General features: G+C 52.8%; 3 protein-coding genes across 5 annotated transcripts; all 3 read right to left on the minus strand.

The window, feature by feature from the left end:
- Window positions 1-1,421: 1,421 nt before the first annotated feature.
- DNAJB2 (DnaJ heat shock protein family (Hsp40) member B2) lies at window positions 1,422-8,754 on the minus strand. 3 transcript variants are annotated; one of them, XM_061148677.1, is made up of 10 exons: window positions 8,611-8,754; window positions 8,256-8,357; window positions 7,463-7,572; window positions 6,349-6,402; window positions 6,044-6,166; window positions 5,056-5,148; window positions 4,750-4,852; window positions 4,491-4,561; window positions 3,576-3,645; window positions 1,422-2,339 (listed from the first exon to the last, which is right to left on the minus strand). In XM_061148677.1, exons 2-10 carry the CDS (start codon window positions 8,318-8,320, stop codon window positions 2,225-2,227), a joined length of 804 nt encoding a protein of 267 aa, XP_061004660.1. In that variant the 5' UTR covers window positions 8,321-8,357; window positions 8,611-8,754; the 3' UTR covers window positions 1,422-2,224. The 3 variants fall into 3 exon arrangements, with proteins under 3 accessions (XP_061004660.1, XP_061004659.1, XP_061004658.1); XM_061148676.1 differs by having other exon boundaries at window positions 3,439-3,645; XM_061148675.1 differs by lacking the exons at window positions 1,422-2,339; window positions 5,056-5,148 and having other exon boundaries at window positions 3,152-3,645.
- A 3,672-nt stretch (window positions 8,755-12,426) lies between these two features.
- On the minus strand, window positions 12,427-13,075 carry LOC133060430 (large ribosomal subunit protein eL15-like). Its single transcript, XM_061147909.1, has one exon. It carries the CDS (start codon window positions 13,073-13,075, stop codon window positions 12,461-12,463), a length of 615 nt encoding a protein of 204 aa, XP_061003892.1. The 3' UTR covers window positions 12,427-12,460.
- A 4,183-nt stretch (window positions 13,076-17,258) lies between these two features.
- LOC133060845 (tubulin alpha-1D chain) lies at window positions 17,259-23,163 on the minus strand. Its single transcript, XM_061148678.1, has 4 exons — window positions 23,088-23,163; window positions 19,443-19,665; window positions 18,987-19,135; window positions 17,259-18,242 (listed from the first exon to the last, which is right to left on the minus strand). The coding sequence occupies exons 1-4, from the start codon at window positions 23,088-23,090 to the stop codon at window positions 17,259-17,261; spliced, it is 1,359 nt and encodes a 452-aa protein (XP_061004661.1). The 5' UTR covers window positions 23,091-23,163.
- Between the last annotated feature and the right edge of the window lie 459 nt (window positions 23,164-23,622).

Genomic DNA, 23,622 nt, shown 5'->3' on the forward strand with positions numbered 1-23,622 from the left:
CTACTCAGGAATTAATTAGGGTCCCCTTGCGAAACTCCAATACTTTGGCCACCTGATGCGAAGAGTTGACTCATTGGAAAAGACCCTGATGCTGGGAGGGATTGGGGGCGGGAGGAGAAGGAGACGACAGAGGATGACATGGCTGGATGGCATCACTGACTCAATGGACATGAGTTTGAGTAAACTCCGGGAGTTTGTGATGGACAGGGAGGCCTGCCGTGCTGCGATTCATGGGGTCACGAAGAATCGGACACGACTGAGCGACTGAACTGAACTGCCAAGGCTCAGAAAGTGAAACTGTTGGTCACTCAGTCCTTTCTGACTCTTTGTGACCCCATGGACTGTAGCCCACCAGGCTCCTCTGTTCATGGAATTTTCCAGCCAAGAATACTGGAATGGGTTGCCATTTCCTTCTCCAGGGGATCTTCCTGACCCAGGGATCAAACCCGTGTCTCCTGTATTGCAGGCAAGATTCTTTACCATCTGAGCCTCCAGGCAAGCCCAAGGCTCAGGCCCCCACATGAAAGATGGGCGAGTACCACCTGTCCTGCTCAGAGAGCGAAGGGACAGTGAGTGGACCTCTAGCCCCCCACCCCTCACCTGTGCTCTGCTGCTGCTCAACACCACTGTTGGTCATCTCAAAGGCTGGAAGTGGGCAGAAACTTCCAACGGATTCTCTCTCAAGACGGAGGCTTGCAATTCCTTTCAGGGCATGCTGCTTCCTTGTTTTGAGGAAAAATACAAATAGGTCCTTTGGCCATTGAAGATGAAGCCCAGTGCTTACCCCCGAATGGAAGAGAGAGTCGGAGGCGAGCAACACTGACCTGCATGAGGATGGAAAAGTGCTTGTCCTGTGGCTGGGAGGGCATCTCTGCAGGTCTGGAGAGACAGGATGGGGGAGGTACCTAGTTTTCACCTCCCTGGGCCCTGGACCCTGTGTGGGGCAGACTTACGCCACTCCATGTGAGAGAGGCAGGCTTCTGCCACTGGATGCTAGCCATAAGCTAAGAGGACCTGTGGAGGGGGTGCTGAGTCTCTGGGCCTCGGGAGGAGGTTTTTAGAGGTGTTTCACCACGTGTTCCTGGCTTTCTGTTGGCCTCAGCTTTCAGTCCAGTCAGATCTGGTCCTAGCTGTGCTTGCAGACCCTGCAGTAGTTGGGTGGTGGGGTCCTGCATTCGGAGAACAATAGCTGCCTGTGAAAGCCCGCTGTGGGGCCCCCAGAGGTGAGGCATGTGCGCACGGCCTGGGATTCCACACCATATTAGGGGAGGGCCGCCTGGTCAAAGAGGGGGCTTCTGCTGTCAGCTGGGAAGGCGTGTGACCTCTGGATGCCTGAGAAATAAAGGGAGGTGTGTCACCCGCTGGCCCCACAGGGTTGGCCGGTGGGAAGGAAGCACAGAGGACACAGCACACCACCAAGCTCTCGAAACTCAGCTTTATTGACTTCCAGTGTTTCCCTCTTGCTCTGAGCTCAGCCCAGCTGGCTTTGATAGGTCACTGGGACTCAACGGCGCAGGGGCTGGCAACACCCCGGCTCCACCACTTCCCTCCCCGGCCACTGGGCTCCCCAGGGAGGGAGGAGGAGAGGCAGCTTCTGTGGTGTTGGAGAGAAGGAATGGGCAGCAGGGTCAGAGGCCAAAGGAGCCACACAAGCAGCAGCATGCCTGGAGCACCCATCACACGCTGATTCGTCACACACACCCACACACACCCCTGAGCACTAGAGTGGCCTTCCACCTTCCGAGCTCTCACCAACCCATGCCCATCACCCCCTTGAGACCACACCCTGCTCAGCCAATCTGCCCTGGATCATTCTCAGACCCTAGGACTGCCCACAGGAAAAGAACCTCTCCCAGATGCCTCAGGGCCTTGATTTGCACACTCTAACCCCAGCGCTAGCAAGAGGTATCAGGGGAAATGAAGCTCAGACCATTCCCCCTTCATCCACATTCTTGCCACCCCTGCCAGGGACAAATCAAATGACAAGATGTCCCCATCTCACGAGTTAACAGGCCGACCAGAGCTGGAACTACATATCCCAAGATGCACAGCTCCGTTAACTGCGCACCACTTCCCCCAAGCATGATCTAACAGAAAGCCGAGGTGCGTTGCATTCTGGGACTTGTAGTCCCCAGGAAACAACACCAAACACCCTGGGAAGCCTTTACAGGCTAAGCCTACCTCCCACCCGGCCCCCGCCCACCGCCCAGGCCCGGCTCTATGCTCAGCACAGGTGAGGGAGAGGGATGGAGGGTCCCCTCCCAGTGCACAGGGTTGGGCGCTGTCCTGTTGGAACTGTGCAGCAACTCTGGCTCCCGGACATCCAGCTCAGAACACATCTGGGGAGAGAGCGGGGGTGGGGTGACAGGAGAGAGGATCAGCCGCAAGCCGTGGAGGGCAGAGCTAAGCATGCAGCCCTGGGCTAGCCCTGTGGCCTCTCCCTGAGCCCTGATGCATGGTGCGGGAGGACGGGGTGTGGTCCCTCCTAGGCCTCCCTCCTGGGGCACCCTGGCCCTATCCCCCCTCTCCAGGGTTAGCCGGCCTCACCTCTGGCTAGTCCGGAGGCTGGGGGCAGGCTGAGGCAGCAAGAGGAAGGGAGGAGGAGTAGGCTCCGGTTCTGAATCTGGACGGGCCGAGAGGCTCCCGCCCCACCCAGCTAGCCTCCCCGGAAGACCTTATGGCCCTACGGGCCACAGCATCTTCCTCGCCACAAAGAGGCCTTCTGGGGAAAAGGAAGAAGGGAGTCCCAGCCAGGCAGGAGGCAGTGAAAGCAAGCGATGTAGCCCGAGGGGAATTGCAGAGAGAAGAGTGCGAGGGAGGAGCAGCAGCACCAGGAGGGAAGCAACAGAGACGTCAGAGCTCAACACTTCGCGGAAACCGGGGTGGGGGTGTCTGCAGCCGACCAGGAGAGCTGTGGCTGCCCACTCTGGCTCAGAGAACCTCAGGCCAAGTCCTCCTTCCTTGACATCATTCAGCAACACAGGTGGCAGAAGGCCTGGGCGTGAAAGGCCGGACCCAAGCCACTAATGCCCCTTAGAAACTCCCCGTCTAATTAGAATTAAGTTCATCCTGGCTCCTCAGGCCCTCCCACTGCCCTGAGGTCCCCCCACCCTGGATTTCACCAGGGACCTATCAGCCGTGGGCTGAGCACAGCAAATCCACGCTGGAGGGAGGGGTGGACCTGGGAGGGAGCGCCGAGGTGGAGAGGGGCTCCTGCAACTCAGGCCATGCCCTTCTCTGACCAGGACTCCCGGTCCCCCTGAATCGGGTGGGCTGGGCCTGATGATCAGAGGATGAGGCAGCGAGCGGCCTTCTCCTCCGGAGAGGGGCTGGGTTTGGCTGTGTCACCCCTTGCACCCTCATGGGGCTCCCGCACTCCTGGATCGTGGTTCTGGGCCTTGGGCTGCCCCTGCCGTCGTCGCTGTGCCCCCCGCCCACCTGCCGGTTTCTTCCCAGCTGCCTCCATCTCTGACAGGCTGTAAGCCATGGCAAGCTGCAGGTCCTCGTCCTCCTCAGAGAGGCTGCCGTCGGGGGGTCGTGACACAGGGGTCTGCCGGACCTGCGTGGCCCCTGACCTGGAGGTGACAGACTGCTGCTGCTCACGGCGGCTCAGCTCCAAGCCCAGGGCCAGGTCGTCTGGGATACCTACAGGGGTCACGGCCACCATGAGGCCCTTTGATCCAGGCCTCCGGAAGCCTGCCAGGGAGACTCATGCACTCTGGCCACTCTCAGCCCCTCCTTTGGAAGTGGGGGTGCATGCATTTTGAAACCTAGCATGATGATGAGCATGGCCAGTTTTTCAGCTTCAGCAGATACAAGCTGTCTCTTTGGGCAAATTACTCAACCTCCCTAAGCCTCCCTTTCCTCATCCATAAAATGGGAATGACAAAGAGTGCCTACACTGTCAAATGGTTCCAGTGATTAAATAAGACAGCTTGCCAAGTGCCCTTATTAGCACACAGAGCTCCCAGAGTCAGCGGGCACCAAAGGGTGACCATCCTGTACCACATGGCATTGTGGGAAGAAGAGGTCAGCCCCAGGAACCCTGCATCCTGTAGTTTCATTTCTGGCTTCACCCTTCACTAAGTAGGTCAAAGCCTCGGGCCTGGGGCTACCCGGGAGTTAGGACCATTTAGCTATGCTGAGGCTCCGTCTCTGCAAATGAAAAGTAGGGCAAGTGCAAACTGCCCTGCTTTCCCATGGTTCTTGTAAGAATATTGGGGATATGGTGGTGTGTGTGCAAGGGCTTTAAAAATAGTCACATGCTCTGCAAACTCCAGGCATCCCAACTCATGACAATGGTGACTAGCGGGCCCTCTGAGAGCCCACCATTCTGTGTCCCGGCCCCCTCCCCTTCCCCCGGATCACCATCTCCAATCCTGCCAGTCTCGCCTCCCTGGCCCAGGGGAGTTCAGAGAGGAGTAGGTTGGGGAGGGGGCTCTGGGGCCTCGGGCTTCCTGCCAGGGATCGGTGGCTGGACCGTTCCTCACCATTGATTGTGACGGACTTCAGCTGTCCATCCTCCTCCACTTCTACCCGCTCCTGCCCATTCTCCATGATCCTGTGGGAGACAGCACAGTTTACTGGGCAGGCAGGCCTGAATCCTGCGGGAGTCCGTCTGGGCTCCAGGCTGCATTGGACAGGACGGACTGGGCTCTGCCCTCAGGGAGCTGCCTCTCGAGTTGTCTGCAGCACCCCCACCGCCGCTTCACCCCCCAGCCCCGGCATGGTACCAGAAGAAGCCCTCACCTGCGTGTGGTGATGCGGCGTCCTTGGACAAAGGTGGTGGATGTAGAGATGGAACGAAAAGCACCAGCCCCAGGACTGAAGGAGAAAGACGAGGAGGAGAAATCTGGCATCGGGACAAGGGGGTGGGGGAGGAGGGGGCATTAGACAGGCTGCACCAGGCAGGCAGGCTGCGCTCACAAAGGGCCGGGAACCTCTGTGAGGCAGGGCTCTGGAGACATGAGAGAGAAGGCGTGGGAGAACAACGAGCTGAGGTGAGGGACTCCAGGACTCCAAACGCTTGCAGGCATGGGAAAGAATGGCACTTACCAGAGTGCCCAGGGAAGGAGGAAGAGAAGGTGAAGAAAGGGCCCGAGTGTCGGGAACCCCGGTTCTGAAGTTCTGAGAAGGGGCCCAGGTCATCTGCAATGAGTAAGCAGATGAACCATCATCTGGTGAAAAGATCCCCCCCTGCCCCCCAGAATGTGTGAACCCTGCTTTTTTTTAAATATTTTATTTGTTTGTCTACACTGGGTGTAAGTTATGGCATGTGGGATCTAGTTCCTTGACCAGGGATTGAACCCTAGTCCCCTGCATTGGGACCATGGACTCTTAGCCACTGGACCACCAAAGGAGACCCTGAACCCTGCTTAATCTTACATCTTGAAATACAAGCTGCTAAGCGACTGGGTACATTTTAGCTTGGACTGATTTATAAATCAAATTCCTCTTTAGTATTATATATGAAAAAGTTCCCTGGTCAATTGTGGCCACTGTAAATAAAGGAAGGGGCCGGGGAGGTGGGGAGCGAAGGAACATCTCCTTCAGTTTTAGGCATAAGCCTGGTGTGATGTCAGGCAGACACAAGTCTCCGCTCTGCCATCTGCTGTGTGACTCTAAGCAAGTTACTGGAATGTGCCTCAGTTCTCTCATCTCTAAGTGGGGATAAAGTTATCTATCTCCCAGGGCTCATTTAACCATTCAAATAGGTGGCGTCTGTTGTTGTCTGTAATGGCATTATCACTATCCCATGATGTTCTGAGTCTTGCTTGCATGACTGTCACTGTGGAGGTTTAACAATGAATTACTGTTGTTATCATTTACGTAAGGCGAGTCTCTGAAGTGTCACTATAGGGTCACGCGGGTTCTGGCATGTGTGAGGTTTTGTCCCAGAGCTCACTTGGATCCACCCCCACAAAGTCTTCTGTCTGTGGAATTCTGTTTCCCTCTCAGCCTCCTGCCTAAGGCCTCCCGGCTGATGGAGGGCGGGCCTAGAGGGAGAAGTCCACCTCGTCAGATGCCCACCAAGTCCACTCACCAAAGAGCTCTGCAAAAGGGTCTCCGCTCCCGAAGAACTCCCGGAAGACCTCCTCTGGGCTGCGGAAGGTGAAGGTGAAGCCAGGCCCGCCACTACCAGCTTCTGCACGAGACGGGCCAGTTCCTGGAAGAAAGGCAGGATGGGGAGAGGGCTTAGGGCAGGCACCCTGCCCTGAGTGAGGAGACCCCACCCGAGGCTTGGAGACTGCAGGAGCCGGGAGTGAGAGCAAGAATCCACTGCAGGAGACTGGCCTCCCTGCTCCTCCCTGACCCACTTCTGTCCCGGGGTGTCCCCGCTCCACCTACCTGCCCCAGTCAGCCCTTCCCGGCCATAGAGGTCGTAGATCTCACGCTTATGCTCTGAAAAGAGAGACTGGATCATTTCTCCCTCCCTCTGGGATGACGATCCCCCCCCCCCCCTTCCAGGCTAGGCCCCTCTGAAGACTGTCCAGAGACTGACACTTGGGGGGCAGGAGGGTGATAAGGGGACATGAACACGGCCATGGTTTTAGCAGCTGCTCAGCCCTTCACACAGGGGATCCTTCCCATCTGTAAAATGGACACAATAATAGCACCGACCTCATAGCTGCAAGGATTAAATGAGATAATCCACCTAAACTACCTAGCACAGTCCCTGATACTCAGTGCTTCATAAATGTTAACTAATGATTAATTACTGTGTTATCATTAATCAGGGCTTTAACTTAAATGTCACAGAGAGACCTTCCATGACTACCTAACAAAAGCTGGTGCCTGTGATTCCCTGTTCCCTATCACATCACCCTATTATTCCTTTAGAATAACCTTGTCTCTGCATTTACTTGGTTAATGTCCATCTTTCCTGACCAGACTGTGATAAACCCATCAGGACAAGGACATAGCCTGTTTGTCCTTCATTGTTCCTCTGCCCAACAAGAGTCTGGTACCTTAAGCATTCAGTGAATATTTTTCAAATTAATGAATGAAAGACCTGGAGTCATATTCCTTGAGCAAATTACCTCACTTCTCTCAGCCTCAGTTTTCTTGCCTGACAAACGGGATGATAAATCCTGTCTTGAAGAATGGCTATGGAGACTCATGGAGATTACACGCCCTAAGGCCCGGCTCAGAGGAGGCTCAGCACACCTTGCTTCCCTACCTTGCTTCCTTCCCCTTGTTAGGACCAACTACCAGACCCTGGGGAACAGACACTGAGAAGGAATCTGGGGAAGAACTGTGTGCTTGGCACACAGTAGGTGCTCCTTTGAATTGAAACAAAGAATTCCAGAGTCCCTGTGAGAGAGGAGCACTTAATTGCCAGGTTGAAAGAGGCATGGAGGCGACGAGGGTGGTGGCAGCGTGGCTTTGGGAAGCAATGTGATGGGCATGAAGTGGGAGTGACAGGTGCTGGCCTGCCCTGACCCCTGACCCTGGCCCTTACTGTCAGACAGCACTTCATACGCCTCGGCCACCTCCTTGAACTTCTTCTCAGCAAACTCTTTATTATCTGGGTTCTTGTCTGGGTGCCACTGTAATGCCTTCTTCCTATACCTGCAGGAAGTGGGTTCAGAGGGGAGGGTCAGGGGACAAAGGCAGGCACTTCCCACCAGGGAACACAATGACCCATTTCCTGTTAGCCCACCATAGCCCGTCCACCACTCAGATCCGGGTCAGTCCCAGCTGCTAGGGCTGCCTCTGCAGCAGTGTTTTAATGGAGTCCCTCTCTCTCCCCTCTGCAGCCAGTGCGAGGACTACATACTTGTATCAGCAGATGATAACCGGAGGGTGACAAAGTCCCAGCCCTAACCCCTCCCAGGGGCTAGCTTGGTCGGGTTGCAAAGGACAGTAGGTACATGTGTCCATGGAGGGTACAGGGGCCGCTGGTCCCTCCTGGTCTCAATGCTTGAGCATGTCTGCATTGTATGTTCAGAAAGCCCACACTTAAGAGGCTGGGGGATGCGGTAGGAGTGAAGACTGAGGGAAAGGATAGGAGGGTGCACTGGAAAAAGAGCCCACACTGCAGCTCGTAAACAGAACTCACTACACATTTCCCCCACTCATCCAGGGGTTTCCTTCCTCCCTACAGGGGGTCACTCTCTGAGGAAGCCTCCCACCCCACCCCAGTCCTTTCTAAGGACCTGGCTCTCCCCGCACTGCCTCTGAAGGGCCCCGGGGTGATGATGGTGGGGTGGGGTGGGGTGAGTGGCTTTCTGATGCACGGCGGAGGCACTTACGCCTTTTTGATGTCATCAGCGGACGCACTTCGCGGTACGTCTAGGATCTCGTAGTAGGATGCCATGGCAACTCGTTAGTCGTCAGGCGGGCCTCCTTGGGGGCTGCGGGGTAGAGAAGGTAGAGTCAGACCCGAAAGAACCGAGAACCAGCCCCTCCCTGGGGCTGGAGACCCCCGCAGGGGGCAGCAGAGCCCGCTGGCTCTCCTCGCGGCCGGTGACTAGACTCCCACCGGCAGCCTTATCGGCCCTGGCAGGCGGGTGCCACCGGCTATCTCGGGACTCAGAGCCGTGGCGCCCTATCGCAGCCCGCAAACGCCAAGGGCCCCCCAGCCTGGCCGGGGCCCCCCGCCCGCACCTCCTCCGCCGGGAGTCCCTGGCCTCCTGCAGCGCCCCGCCCCTGCCCCCCTCCGGGAACCGTCTGGCACCGGCTGCCCGGCTCGCGGCTGCTGCGTAGGACGCGGCCGGCCCAGCTGTGCGCGCAAGCGTGCGTCAGCGGCACGGAAACTACTAGAGACCCAGAGGAGGCCGGCTCAGCCTGTCACCTGGGGGGTGGACTGGGGGGCGTGCTGCTGCAGGGGCTGCCGGGAGATGGAGGCGGAGCCGGCTATTTTGGGCTTGCACCAGGACAACGTCATCCCCAGATGGGACCTGGGAGACAGCGGCAGGTTCCATTCAGGCGTGACGCATTCGCCAACAAACAAGCCGCCCAGCCTCTGGCCCTTCTGTGGCCTTCCTACAGACAGGCTCGATGACCCGGGGAAAATCGCCATCTCAAGGGCTCACAGACTTCCCTCGGGGCCTAAATCCTCCCCTTTCTTCAGATCCCTGCTCCAGCCCCATCGTCAAAAGAGGCCGCCCGATTTCCCTGAGTAGGTCAGATCTGCCTCTCATAGCTGTTCTGGGCATCTTTCCTTACACTGGTCAGAGATACAGATTAGCATTTATTTGTTTACTTGACTGACATTCACCTCCCCCACTAGGATGTCAATTTCAGAGGGCAGAGATTGTGTCTTTTTTTTTTTTTTTCCTCTCACTAGAGTATTAAGGACAGTTAGTGGGATTCAAAAATAATCCATTGGATGATTAAATAATGAACAGATGGGAACATACTGTTAATTTTGACACACTGGGGGCGAGGCGGAGAAGAAAGGAAATTCCCTACGTTCGAAGTTTTTCTTTCCAAACTGATCCTGAGTAGACCTCTTCCACTTTAAAGTGATTTCTAGCCCATGGCCTCATGGGAAATTGAGAGAACCTTCTAGAACTGGCTTCTGCTTGCTCTCCAGGCCAATCCACAAACATTAATTGAGCATCTTATATATTGTAGAACTGCCAGGATGTAAAAAGAAGACTGTGGTCCAGTCCCTAACTTCACAGAACTCCAACCTAAGATACCAGCCCAGCAGTATAGACCACTGGGAAACCCCAAGGCTTTGGAAAGAGACAGACCTGGGTTTACAACCTGGTGCTACAGTGTGACAGGAAAACCTCTAAGAACTTGTTTTTTTTTTCTCCCTAAATACAGGTAATGCCTAGGGCTCTTTGAAAGTAACATGAGGTATAGTGAATAGGCGGTGCAAGTGGGAAAGAATCCGCCTTCAAATGCAGGAGACACAAGAGATGCAGGTTCGATCCCTGGGTTGGGAAGGTCCTCTGGAGTAGGAAATGGCAACCCACTCCAGTATTCTTGCCTGGAAAATTCCGTAGACAGAGGAGCTGGCAGGTTACAGTCCATGGGGTCGCAAAGAGTCAGACACAACTAAGCACACAGCACAGGCTCTTTAGTAGAAAAACTCTGGCATCATAACAGGCTGAACAATAATGGTTATGTGAATCCAGTATTTTAGGCTGGGTGACCCAGAAATGCTTTTATCAAAGAGAAGGGCTTGAGCCAGACATGAAAGCAGAGCCTGGAGTGCATTTGTCCAGTTTTCCTGGCTGCTCACAGTCTCTGAGCCTCCTACCTACCTACACCTGGCGAATTCCCACTGTGTCGGCTTTGATGGGAAGCAGGCCACTACCTGCCACAAAACCCGACCCTTGCTCTCCCAGACTCCCTGGCTCCAAGGGTGCAGGCAAAAGCCAGACACTCTGCCAGTCAGGAGGGCCAGCTGGGACTCGAATCTGGAACAAGTCACAGAGAAGCAGGGGCAGTTGAGAATTCATTTCTCCAGCGGTGGCAGCAGAGCCAGCAGTGGCCTCTAGTGTCTGGAGGAGGGAATGTCAACCTCAATGCCTGGGTGGGAGGAGGCCTCTCTGCAGTGAATGGAGGGGACAGGGGTCTTTTAGGTCTTTTAGGTCTTTTTGACTGTGGGAAGGACTGCCCAGCTTCCCTTGATGCCTACCTGTTTGCAGAGTCTCGTTTGACAGCCCTTGTATCGATTCTGTATGCTACCCAGTATCTCTCCAGTTACGTGTATGTGCGTGTGTGTGTGTGTGTGTGTGTGTGTGTTGGGTGGGGGTGGGATTGGGGAGATGATTTCCTGTTGTTGTTTTTTTTAATTTTTTCCAGAGTTTCTGCTGTTTCCAGTCTTGACTGACCTTGGTGTAAGAGGAACAAATCGATTAGTTTCAGTCAGTTCAGTCACTCAGTCGTGTCCGACTCTTTGCGACCCCATGGACTGCAGCACGCCAGGCTTCCCTGTCCATCACCAACTCCTGGAGCTTGCTCAAACTCAAGTCCATGGAGTCGGTGATGCCATCCAACCATCTCATCCTCTGTCCTCCCCTTCTCCTCCTGCCTTCAATCTTTCCCAGCATCAGGGTCTTTTCCAATGAGTCCGTTCTTCGAATCAGGTGGCCGAAGTATTAGAGTGTCAGCTTCAGCATCAGTCCTTCCAGTGAATATTCAGGACTGATTTCCTTTAGGATGGACTAGTTTGATCTCCTTGCAGTCCAACAGACTCTCAAGAGTCTTCTCCACAGTTCAAAAGCATCAGTTCTTCGGTGCTCAGCTTTCTTTATAGTCCAACTTCGACTAGACAGACCTTTGTTGGCAAAGTAATGTCTCTGCTTTTTAACATGCTGTCTAGGTTTGTCATAGCTTTTCTTGGTTAGTTTAGGTCACTCCAAAGTCTTTCAAATCTCTTTCTTTTTACTTCTCTTATCTCAACAGACTTTTGTCTAGCACTTACCATGTGTGTGGTATTATGTTAAGACTAGGAATATAAAGAGATTTAAGTTTCAGTCCCTGTACCGAGGAAGATGAAAACCTTGCTGGGGCACAGACAAATGACAGCTGAGGGAAATTATGTGGAACGCATCTAGCAAGCAAAGGGTTAATTTCCTTTATTCACAAAGGATTCCAACAAACTTATGAGCAAAGACGAGCAATGTAATTTTTAAATGGGCAAAGGGCACAGAAAAGACAGTTCACAGAAGAGAAACTAGTGGCTTTTAAATATGAAAAACTTCAATCTCATTCATAGTAAGAGAATTATAAAGGAAAGCTGCAAGAAAATACTTTCACTTCTCAGATGATTGATGCAGATCAAAAAGTGTATGTTATATGGGCAAGGCTGTGAGCCTTTGGTAGTGGGAGGGATAATTTGGATATAACTTTTATTATTTATTTATTTTTCATTTAATCCTTTTGTTTTATTCAAATGCCAAAACAAGTTTCAAGATACAAATCGTAGTTGTGTTTAATTTAAAAACATCAACTATGCTTTGTTAACAACTTTCAAAACCAAACAGAAGTTGCTATGACTGAAACATCTCCCAGTCATTTCTGGAGGACTACCTATAATACATTTAGTAGCTACTCCAATTTCCAGTCTACAAAGAGGAAAACGATGAGCTTCTTTGAGCGGAGATGAGCGATGAACTAAAGATTCACCTTAAGTACAAGCTCCGCAGCCAGACATCTCCGCGGGGCCTAGGCCGGGGCTTCGCCCCCAGCGGCCCTCTGGATCTCAGCGGCCGACTCTTACTCGCAAAGTTCGCTGCCTTAGCTTCGGAATCGCTTGCCCGCTCTAGGCCCAATGCAGCGTTGACCCGCTTGGCACCAGGACCTCCACTCTCTTCGTGCCCCACTGCCGTCTACTCAACAGACACCTAATCCCCTCCCCCGACCCTCCCCTCCTCTTTCCCCCGCTCCCCCCTCCCCGCCCCTGGATATAACTTTTATTTTTTTATTTTTATTTTTTCAGACAAGAACGTCCTAAATTGTTTATTAGATAAGAACTTTACCAACATTACGTATATTAGCGGTAGCGGTGGAGCTGGAGAGTATTGCGCCTTCTCCAAGCTGCACGACGAGAGCCACCGATAGTGTGGTGGAACTTGTGGCCCTTGCCCAGGCCGCGGCTCTTTCTGCCTGCAGACGTCAGCCCCCGCATCTCCCTGTGCTTGTGGACTGGTTTGGTGATCCACTGGGTGTCAGGGTTTCTTCTGATAGCTTTATGGAATGGATCAATGAGGATAACCTCAAAGAATTTGTATGTAGAATCTTCACCAACCCAGTAGGAATTCAGGACCCTCAGGGCCCCACAGTGGCGGCCAGCGCGCTCCTCCGCAACCGACTGCAGGCTTCGAGCAAACTTGAGCTGGTTGACACCATGGTGGACAGGCTTGCCGTAGGTGGCACCCTTAGGAACGGGGCGTTTGCGGCCCCCGCGGCGCACACGGATCCGGTGTGTGACATAGCCTTGCTTGGCCTTGTAGCCCAGCCTGCGCGCCTTGTCGGGCCTGGTGGGGCGCGGCGCGCGGTGCAGCGCCGAGAGCTGGCGGTACCGCCAGCAGCGCGCCCGCAGGAGGAAGCGCATCACGTCCGACTGCTGCTTCCTCCACAGCTCCTGGAGGTACTTGTGGGCGCCCATGTCGGCTCAGCCCGCGCCGCGCAGGAGCCAGGAGAAACTCCCAGGACGCTGGGCCCCCGAGCCTGGATGGCCGACGTGAAGGGAGATCGGTGGCGGATGAAGCTGCGAATATCCTGACACTGCCTGGATATAACTTTTAAAGAGAGCAATATGAGGTATATATCAAAATTAAAGGTGTGTGCCCTTTGACCCAGTAATGCCAATTATAGTAATCTGTAGTTGTACATATATGCAAAGAAGTATGTGCAAGTGTTGCAGCATTCTTTTCAATAGCAAAGAATTAGAAATAACCTAAATACTACATCATTAATAGCAGACTGGTTAAATAAGCAATGATACAGTGCACTATGGAATACTATATTGTCACCAAAAAGAATGAGGCATATCTATATGTAATGCTATGTTATTGTTAAGTGAAAAAACAAGATGTAGAGCAAAGTATATTTAAATGTGTGCACACATTAGTATACATCAGTGTGCATACCTCAGCAGTCTGGAAGGAAATACTATAATAACAAAAACCACGAACAATGATGGCTGCCAAGAGGGGAATAAATGAAGGGGACTTATTTTTGCTATTTGTAAATCTCTTTGGTACCTTTTGAATTCTGAAGTGTGTGTACATAATAACTGGTCAAATACACATGTAATCTTTTTTAAAATCTAGTTGGGGAAATGGGATATCAGAAAGAAGCTGAGTGCTACGCTACAAGGCAGTCCATGCCAAGTATCGAATGAGTGATAGAGATGGAAGAGAGAGACTCTAGAGGAAGGAGAGTTCTCAGAGCTGGACAGATTCTGGGTGACTGTGACCTAAACTGGAAGGAATGGCAACAGTGAGGCAAGCAGGGGGAGGGAGGCTAGAAGGGAATGCAGCTTTGGAGGCAGGCATGTTCCTGACACATCAGAGGCGAGGGAGGAAATGTGTTGGGTGGAATCCAAAGTTGGGGCTCTGTCTCTTGTGTCTGCACGCAGGAGGTAATTGTACCCTGGTTTTAGAAGCCTCTGGGATGAAAGCATTCCCCTACACTGAGGAAGTCCTGAGGAGCCGGGCTGGATGGGTGCTTCCAGCTACCCATGGAGATCTGGGTTGCCACCTCCCACACCCACACCCAGTCCAACCTAGGCCTGCCAGGGCTTGCCCACAGAGTTACTAACTGGGAGGCCTCACTGGATCCGAGAGGAGGTGGTCCTCCAACTGCCCAGAGTGGGCTGGCTGGTACAGCCATCAGGAGGGGAGCCTGGCCACCTCTGTGGATGCCCAGCCATGTTGGCAGGTGAAGACCTCACCTTTCTCAGGGCCTTCCCTCACCTATTGGAGGTCAGTTGTGGGGAATGTTTGAAGCTTGGCCCCAGAGACAAAGGCCTTGGCCCTTGTTCAGCCCCGGCAGCTGGGTCCCTGCACCGGCCCCCCTACGCCCTCTCCCACAGTGCCTGGGCAGGGGTGTGTCAAGCATCACCCTCTCCCTGCCTTTGAGGCAACTGAGTCACCGTCTGGGCACCAGGGACCCGGCAGGTCTAGACGAGGTGACGTCTGGAGGGGTACCCCGATCTACTGCAGGCCGGAGGAGAGAATACCGAGGGAGAGAAGGCAGCAGTTTGGGCCAGACTGACCCAGGTTTCAATCCCCACTCCACTTCCTCACTGAGTAGCCTTGTGCAAGTCACGTGACTTCTCCAAGCCTCTGTCACCACATCTATAAAAGAGGCATTCATTAAACAGATTTGAGAATCTACTATATGTGTCAGGCAGCATTCTGGATCCTGAGGGAAGAATAGGCCTTGTTCCCAGGGACCTTCCAGTCCAGTGGGTACAATAATTATATTTACCTCAGGATTAAAGAAGGGAGTATGGGCGTTCCCTGGTGATCCCGTGGTTAGAATTCCATGCTTCTACTGCAGGGGCACAGGTTTGATCCCTGGTCAGGGAACTAAGATCCCGTAAGCCTTGAGGGGCAGCCAATAAAAATTTATTAATTAAAAAAACAAGAGGGTAGTATGAATGTAGGGCTTAGTATATAGTAGGTGCTTAATAAACAACAGCAATTTTTCTGGGGTTTTAAAAGCTCCTCAAATAATCCCTCTTCCTTCCCCAAGTTTGAATCCAGTTGATAGAAAGACACAGGATAGAGACTTGAAATTCAGCCCTTTTAGAGGAGAAAAAAAATCAATAAAAACAGGTTGGAGGATATAGCTGAGCTAGCTATTCAGCCAAGATGGGTTTCAGAATAATTAAATGATTCTCCGAAGCCCATCGCACAAGTAGACACACAGTTGCAGGCCTCGTCTTCCCAGGACAGAGCTTACCTGTCAGCTGAAATCCTCAGAGCGGCACTGAGAATCCTTTCTGTCTCTGAGCAAATCATTGCAAAATAGAAGGAGGAAGCTGTCGGCCTGAGTGTGCCTGTTTTCTCCTCTAAACTTCTCACCATCGTGGTGCCGCCACTCCATTCTCTAATTACAAAATAATTATCGGGACAAGAGACAAGAGTGACAGGGACAGGTGAGGGGAACCATATGGGGAAGGGGAGGAGTCACTCCCTTTCCAGTTTTACCTGAGTGGCCTCCTGGGCTAGGCCCAGATGCAGGTGTGTGGAGGTACGTGTTTTATTCACCTCGTTCTGAGAATCACCCACCTTTCCTGCCCTGCTTTGTATCTCACAGGCTGCACCCCCTTTTCCCTCGGTCCTCTCTTACCAACTAGTGTCTGTCTTGGTTCAGCCAGTGGTTCCCACTGGCTGGAGATTGAGGGTGTAAGGAAAGGCGAAGCCAGTTTATTTCTCCTTCTCTCAAAATCAGAAAGTGACTCAGGTGATGCTGTGTCTCCTGCATGGCTCTGGTATAGTATAGTGTTATTTGCTCAGTCATGCCCTACTCTTTGCAACCCCATGGATTGTAGCCTGCCAGGCTCTTCTGTCCATGGAATTCTCCAGGCAAGAATACTGGAGTGGGTAGTTATTCCCTTCTCCAGGGTATCTTCCTGACCCAGGGATCAAACCTGTGTCTCCTGCATTGCAGGTGGATTCTTTACCATTTCAGTCCACCAGGAAGACCCCGACAAACACCCCTCCCCCTCCCCCCTCCTGCTCCCTCTGGGTAGCTCTGCTGTGGTTCCAGCTCTCACCTGGTGATCTCAGCTCCAAAGCTCTGACATCACCATCTCATACCTTGACTCTTCCAGCCCTAAGGGTGATAGCAGCTTCCTGGCTTAGCTGACTTTGGGATTTCCTTGCCAGCATCCAAGCCTGGGAAAGGGAGGCTGCAGGGCGGACAGTGCCAAGGACAACACTAGGCACTGCGTCTCTGCGGCTGGAGTGGGGGTGGGGACTGCCCTGGTTCTAGACCTCCAGTGGTCAAACCATCCCTCTAGCCCAGAAGGCGTTACAGAAAATCTACCCAGAAGGATTTTAGGGCAGCCGTCCAGTTGGAAGTTGTGCTTGTGGCATAGGTTTGGAGACAAGTAGTTTGTCTTTATCGAAAAGTGATGAATGTGATGGTGATTTCAGGGAGGTAGGCTCCCCCTTGACCCCCAGCCATTGCTCCTCGGTTGCTGCCGCTGTGCCATCATTCTGCCTTAATGCCAGCTTCTGGACTCTCTACCTCTCTTCACTCAAACCTCCTGCCTGAAGAGGACAGGAGGGGCGCTAGTGAGCACCAGCTCTATCAGACACCATGTCAAATCCCTTGGCCTCAACCAGGCTCTTGTTGCAGCCCTGCGTGGCTCAGACCAGCTTCACAACTTCACAGCGCCTCACCTCCTGCCCCCAGGGCTTCCCTGTTGACCCTGCAGCCAAAGTGTGTGCAACCTGGAAGTACAGGCAAGTTAATGCTTGATGCAGGAAAGGTTTAACCAAGGCGAGAAAGGAGCCAGTGTAGAAATTCCCCACCCTCACCTCATCTCCTGCCCAATCTCCCAAGGAATGTTTCTAAGATGCCATTTATCCCGCTACATCCTCTCCAGGATGAATTCTCCCTCCTTCTCTGCTTTACCCACCACAGTGCTCATTCTGCTCCCTGGAATGAAATCTGAAGTCAGATCTGCTTTCTGGGGAACCCAGTCTAAGATACTAGCCTTCTTATCTCTTATGAAGGAACCCACCCCCAGTGGTTTTCCCAAGAGAAAAAGACATTTGGGAGACAATGAGGCCACAGCACTTTATTTAGGACAGACACAAAGGATTCTGTTAGTATTCGTCCCCCTCCTCCTCTTCTCCCTCCCCCTCCACACTATCCATGCCCACTTCCTCGTAATCCTTCTCCAGGGCAGCCATATCCTCCCGAGCCTCGGAGAACTCTCCCTCCTCCATGCCCTCGCCCACGTACCAGTGCACAAATGCCCTCTTGGCATACATCAGGTCGAACTTGTGGTCCAGGCGGGCCCAGGCCTCAGCGATGGCGGTCGTGTTGCTCAGCATGCACACGGCACGCTGCACCTTGGCCAGGTCACCCCCGGGCACCACAGTGGGGGGCTGGTAGTTGATACCAACCTTGAAGCCTGTGGGGCACCAGTCCACGAACTGGATGGTGCGCTTGGTCTTGATGGTAGCGATGGCAGCGTTGACGTCCTTGGGCACCACATCTCCACGGTACAGCAGGCAGCAGGCCATGTACTTGCCATGGCGGGGATCACACTTCACCATCTGGTTGGCAGGCTCAAAGCAGGCGTTGGTGATCTCTGCCACCGACAGCTGCTCATGGTAGGCCTTCTCTGCAGAGATGACTGGTGCATAGGTGGCCAGGGGGAAGTGGATGCGAGGGTAGGGCACCAGGTTGGTCTGGAACTCCGTCAGGTCCACGTTGAGGGCGCCGTCAAAGCGCAGGGAGGCTGTGATGGAGGAGACGATCTGGCCGATGAGGCGGTTGAGGTTGGTATAAGTCGGGCGCTCGATGTCCAGGTTGCGGCGACAGATGTCATAGATGGCCTCGTTGTCCACCATGAAGGCACAATCTGAGTGCTCCAGGGTGGTGTGGGTGGTCAGGATGGAGTTGTAGGGCTCGACCACGGCCGTGGACACCTGGGGGGCTGGGTAGATGGAGAACTCCAGCTTGGATTTCTTGCCATAATCAACAGAGAGCCGCTCCATCAGCAGTGAGGTGAAGCCAGAGCCGGTGCCCCCTCCAAAGCTGTGGAAGATGAGGAACCCTTGGAGTCCTGTGCACTGGTCAGCCTAGAGCAAAGAGAAACATGGGATCTGAAGCACTGCTGACCAACAGCAAAGAGCCAGCTTGTGCTGTTTGCGATTTCCCCAAAAGTTTCATAAAATCCTTGTAAGACTTTTCCAAGGGCAAAAAATAGGCTCTGATATGGTGGTCCCACTCTCCTCTCCTTTCCCCTCCTCCTCTCTCAAACCTCCCGAGACCTTCCACAGACATTTCTCTTGACTCCTGTGCCAACAGTCATTTATTATCACAACTTGCCAATTCCACCTGGTTTCCTACCCATGCCCCCCTCCCGATCTAACTTCTGTTGTCTCTGGAGGGCTTCTTTACTGAGATCAACAACCCAGAAACCTGGCCCACATCCTTGCTGGAGGCCCAAGTTGATCAGAGAGCCTTGGGCCAGTGTTGTTTGGATCCCTGTTTTTCACAGGGCCTTCTGTCCACATCCCTACAATACAGGTGGACAATCTGGGACTGCTTATGGGTGTTCATAGCTTGGCCAGGCAGCCTACTGATTGGTGGCCACTCTGCACAGCATCAGGCCAGTTACTGTAGGAGATAAAGAGGACACCCAGCTCTGGGCTGGAACCCACCCTCTGCCTCCCCTCCTCACTAGCCCTGATCCTGTGTGTTTAATTCTTGTCTGGGAGACTCTCCCAAGGATGGAAGCTGCCCTTCCTCATCTGGCCTCCAGATCACTTCACGACAGGAATGCAAATTCCCACTTCCCCAGTCCTCAACTCTTCTCTCACCAGCTTCCGAATCCGGTCCAGCACCAGGTCAATGAGCTCTTTTCCAATGGTGTAATGGCCTCGGGCATAGTTATTGGCAGCATCCTCTTTGCCAGTGATGAGCTGCTCTGGATGGAAGAGCTGGCGGTACGTGCCCGTCCGAACCTCATCTGCAATAGACAGAACTTTAGGTGCCCCTCCCCTTGCAGCCCAGCTCCCAGAGCCCCAGGGTACACAGAAGGGGTGGGGTCACCAGGCCCATTCAGGCAATTGCTATTGCTCTTGACTTTAAGGGTACGTCAATAAAAAGGAAAGGGATGTGCGGTGACCTTGAGACTCTGGAGCTGAGTGATAGCAGATCTGGAGTTCTGATTGGCCGCAGCAACTGGGAACCACAACTCCAGGGCTCTCCAGTTATGGAGAAGGACTTGCCGGGGTACCTGGGACAAGGCATGACAGGGCCTGATCATCACTCACCGATCACAGTGGGCTCCAGATCCACAAACACTGCCCGGGGCACATGTTTTCCAGCCCCAGTTTCACTAAAGAAGGTGTTGAAGGAGTCGTCCCCTCCCCCGATGGTCTTGTCACTGGGCATCTGCCCATCTGGTTGGATCCCATGTTCCAAGCAGTAGAGCTCCCAGCAGGCATTGCCAATCTGCACGCCGGCCTGCCCCACGTGGACTGAGATGCACTCACGCTGAGTGGGCAAAGGGCAGAGAGAAGGGTATCATGCCTGGACACGATTCCTGCCTTCCTTCCTTGAGTGGTTCTCCAGCTGGGAGCAGAAGTTCCTAGACTTTGCCCCATCTCCCGGGGGGTGTGGGATGGGGATAAAACCCTCAGGGGAAGCAGAAGATGTGACCATTTCTAAGATTATAGAGTCCTGCTCAGTGACTAAGCATCTTGAGGAACACTGAAGGGCTCAGATGAGTCTGCCAGAGCATGATAGTCAACCCACTCACGTCCAGAAATAACGTAGCGTCCATTAATAAGGAAAGCAAGAACCAAGTGAGGTTTTAGGGCTCAGAGACAAGGAGGAAGTTTATAAGAGCAGAAAGAACTCTGGATTCACTTTATAGTTAGAAATACCAGTGAAGAAGGGGAACGTGGGCCTGGAATGGATGTGTGTGTGCTGTTCTTTCCTCTTGGGTGTGTGTGGTTCTGGAGTGAAGAGAGTCTGGGAAGAAAGTTGTTCCTCACATGGTTCAAGGCTGGTGGTCAAAGAACTCTTGCCCCTGAAGCAGGACTGGGGTAACCTGCTTGGTCCTAGAAAAGAGAAAGGTCTCTGCTCTGGGGAGTCCCATGAGCATCAGAGAGACTTGACTCACTTGCTTCATCTTGTATTGAGCCTCCATTATGTGCCTGACGTTTTGCAGGTACTGGAAATTCATAACACTTAACACCTGGTCCCTGTGCTTAAGAAGCTCACTGTCTAGGAAAGGGAGACTTTCACATGATAAGATATGTGACAGTGTGGGAAGTGGGATCCCAGAGTGTTTCTCCCTGCTCCCCTTGAGAAGTGTTTATGGCAGACCTTAAAAACAAAACGAGGGAATTCCCTGGCCATCCGGTAATTAGGACTCTGTACTTTCACTGATGAGAGTCAGGGTTCAGTCCGTGTTGGGGAACTAAGATCCTGCCAGTTCCATTGTATGGCCATAAAAAAAAGAAAAAAAAAAAACAGAAAACTCAAGCACATCCACCAAATTTCCCCAAGCTTTAAGGCTTAATCATGTGGCAGTTGTGGAGACATGAGAATTCTCACACTGCTGCTAGAAGCCCAAAGTGATGCATCTGTCTTGGAAAGTGATTTGGCAATATCAGAAAAGCTGAAGATGCTCTTGCTCTAGAGAAATTCTCACACAGGTACACAAGAAAACAGGTGCAGGAACAGTCACAGCACCATAGCGACAGAAGCCAATTAGAAGGCCCACAACAGGAGAAAATGGATAAAGAATGATTCAGAAGTGGGTGTGGGTGAATACAAGGAAGAATCTTACCCCAAAAAATTCTTACCAGAAAAAAAGTAAATTAAGAGGAATGATACTATTTATGTAAATCTTCAACTTGTATGCATCATTTACAGATACATTTTTATGTTGGCTATATATTCTTGGAATGTGTTACAAAAATTTAAAAAAAGCAAAGGAAATATTAACACCCAATTTGGAATAATGGTTTTGTTTGGTAGAGGAGGGAAGTGAATGCAGTCAGAGGATTCTATTGCTTAAGCTGGGTAGCAGGTGTTCATCATATTATCCTTTATACCTTTTTGCATATCTGAAATATTTCAGAGTTTTTTTTAAAGAGGATGCTTTCTCCACAAATTTAACACTTCTCTGACTTTGTAAATATGACGCAAGGGCCTTAACTTCTTGTGATTTTTTTGGATGACTGGGATTAATACAGTGACCATCTGTATCCCAGCCCCATTACTTCCCCACTTGCCTCAAGCAAGAGTCTTCAATATTCTGAGGGCATCTTCCCTGAGAAATGACAATAATAAGAGCCCTCTCCTAGAATTACTCTGCAGATGAAAGAATGCAAGTTGCCTGGCTCACTGCACAACAGAGACTAGGGCAGGCCATATTTCTATTGGATCCCCTTATCCATTCCTTCATCACCCAGCCCCGGAAGTCATAGTAAGAGAAAGTCACAGGAACTTCCCTGGTGGCTTAGTGGTGAAGAATCTGCCTGCCAATGCAGGAGACACAGGTTCGATTCCTGATCCGGGAAGATCCCACATGCCGCAGAGCAACTCAGCCCATGTGCCACAACTACTGAGCCTATGCTCTAGAGCCCAGGAGCCACAACTACTGAGCTCTCGACCTGCAACTACTGAAGCCTGGGCGCCCTAGAGCCTGTGCTCCACAACAAGAGAAGCTACCATGACAAGAAGCCCACACCCTGGAACTAGAGAGTAGCCCTCGCTTGCCACAACTAGAGAAAGCTTGCATAGCAACAAAGACCCAGCACAGACAGAAAGAAAGAAAGAAAAATTTAAAAAGAGAAAATAATGAATTAAGCTGGGAGGGGTTCAGGGACAAAGGACTCCAGAAATCCCCAGGTCCATGAGAGAGGGCTGACTCAGCTCACCAATCACCCAGCAAGGCCAATGCCTGCTGCTGTATCTCAGAGCCTGCCCAGGTCCCATGCACAGAGCCAGACACTGACCTGGCCCCCACAGCTGAGGTGGAGAATGCCTGAGACTCTGGAAACAATGCCCCTCACTCTGGGTGTGGGCACAGAACCCAGGGCCTGGAGTCACACAGACTTGGCCTCAAACCCCTATCCCTCTGGGACGTGGACAGAGTTGCTTCAAGGCGGCTGCTCCCATTGCCTTTCCTTGTCGGTGAAAATACTATAATTTCATACTCTGCAGGCTTTGTCATTCAGGTACTTAGTTCCACGTGTTAAGCACTGATTAGGTGCCAGGCACTGTGCTAAGCGCTTCACACACTATCTCATTTACTCTTCATAACGGCCCCCTTAGGTAGGTGTTTTTATTACCTTATTTTACTGACTCTCAGAGGAGTCAAACAACTTGCTCAAGGTCATGAGCAAAACCAGAAATATTCAGAGAAGGGACAGCCCGGCTCCAACCACACTTCTAACTGCTTTTCTGTCCCGCCTGGGGGGCAGGTTTGGGTAAAAGATACCAAATAAGCCCCACTCCCCCACACAGCACCCTCCCACCCCCTCTTACTCTCCCCCCTGGTACAGAGCTGAAATGAGGAGTCAGATCAAGGCTCAGGGAAAGGACAGCCTAGGAGGATGGGTCCTTACAGCTGGGAGCTGGAACCAGAGGCCAGCAGGGGCCCAGGTTTACAGGAAATTGCCTGCACTTTCTACTTGTGTCCTACTCATCCTGCTCTCCCTACCCCTAAATTCAAAGCCCTTCAGCAACTGCTGAGACTCTTACCCAGGTCCTAGTTACCATCACCTGTCTCTCTCCAACCCCCAAACAGGCCCCCACATACTAGCACATTTGGGGGGGCCACACACCCATCTGCAAGTCTCCTTCCCTCTCCCCTACCTCACCTGCCTCCACACTGTAGCCCACCAACCCCTGGACACAAGGGACCCTCATTTGCATCCTCAGCCCCCACCTCTGCTTACCATGCTGCCTGCCTGGGACTAGCTGGGGTCGTCTGCTGCAAGACAGAAGGCGGGGACAGGTCTGTGTGGGACACAGAGCCTGCTGGCCTCCTTATACTCTCTGGTCTGCTCTCAGTGGGGGGGAATGTTGTTAGAAACGGCCCCAGGAGGGCAGGTCTATTGACTTGGTTACCGGGCAGCAGGCAGGCGCTGGGCCTGGGCCCAGGCAGGGGAGGAGGTGCCTGCAGAGGAGGGGCCCACTGGTAGCCCCACACAGGTATCCCGGTCTCTGGGTACACGGTGTCCATTGCTCAGTCACACAACCCCTGGTGCCGCAGCCTGGCCATCACAGGTGGGAGAGGATTCAGAAATTAAGCTGTCCGAGCTCCAGCACCACCCCCCACCCCTCCCAACCCCCCAGGACTGGTGAGGACTGGAAGCGGAGTGGGCGGGGCCAAGAAAAGTCTGCAGTGGACCAGAAATAATGAGTTACCTAGGGCAGGAGATCAACTTGGGGCTTTCTGGGTGGAAACTCAGAATATTAGAGAATAGCAGA

This window comes from Dama dama, chromosome 8 (assembly GCF_033118175.1).
Source record: "Dama dama isolate Ldn47 chromosome 8, ASM3311817v1, whole genome shotgun sequence".
Lineage (NCBI taxonomy): Eukaryota > Metazoa > Chordata > Mammalia > Artiodactyla > Cervidae > Dama > Dama dama.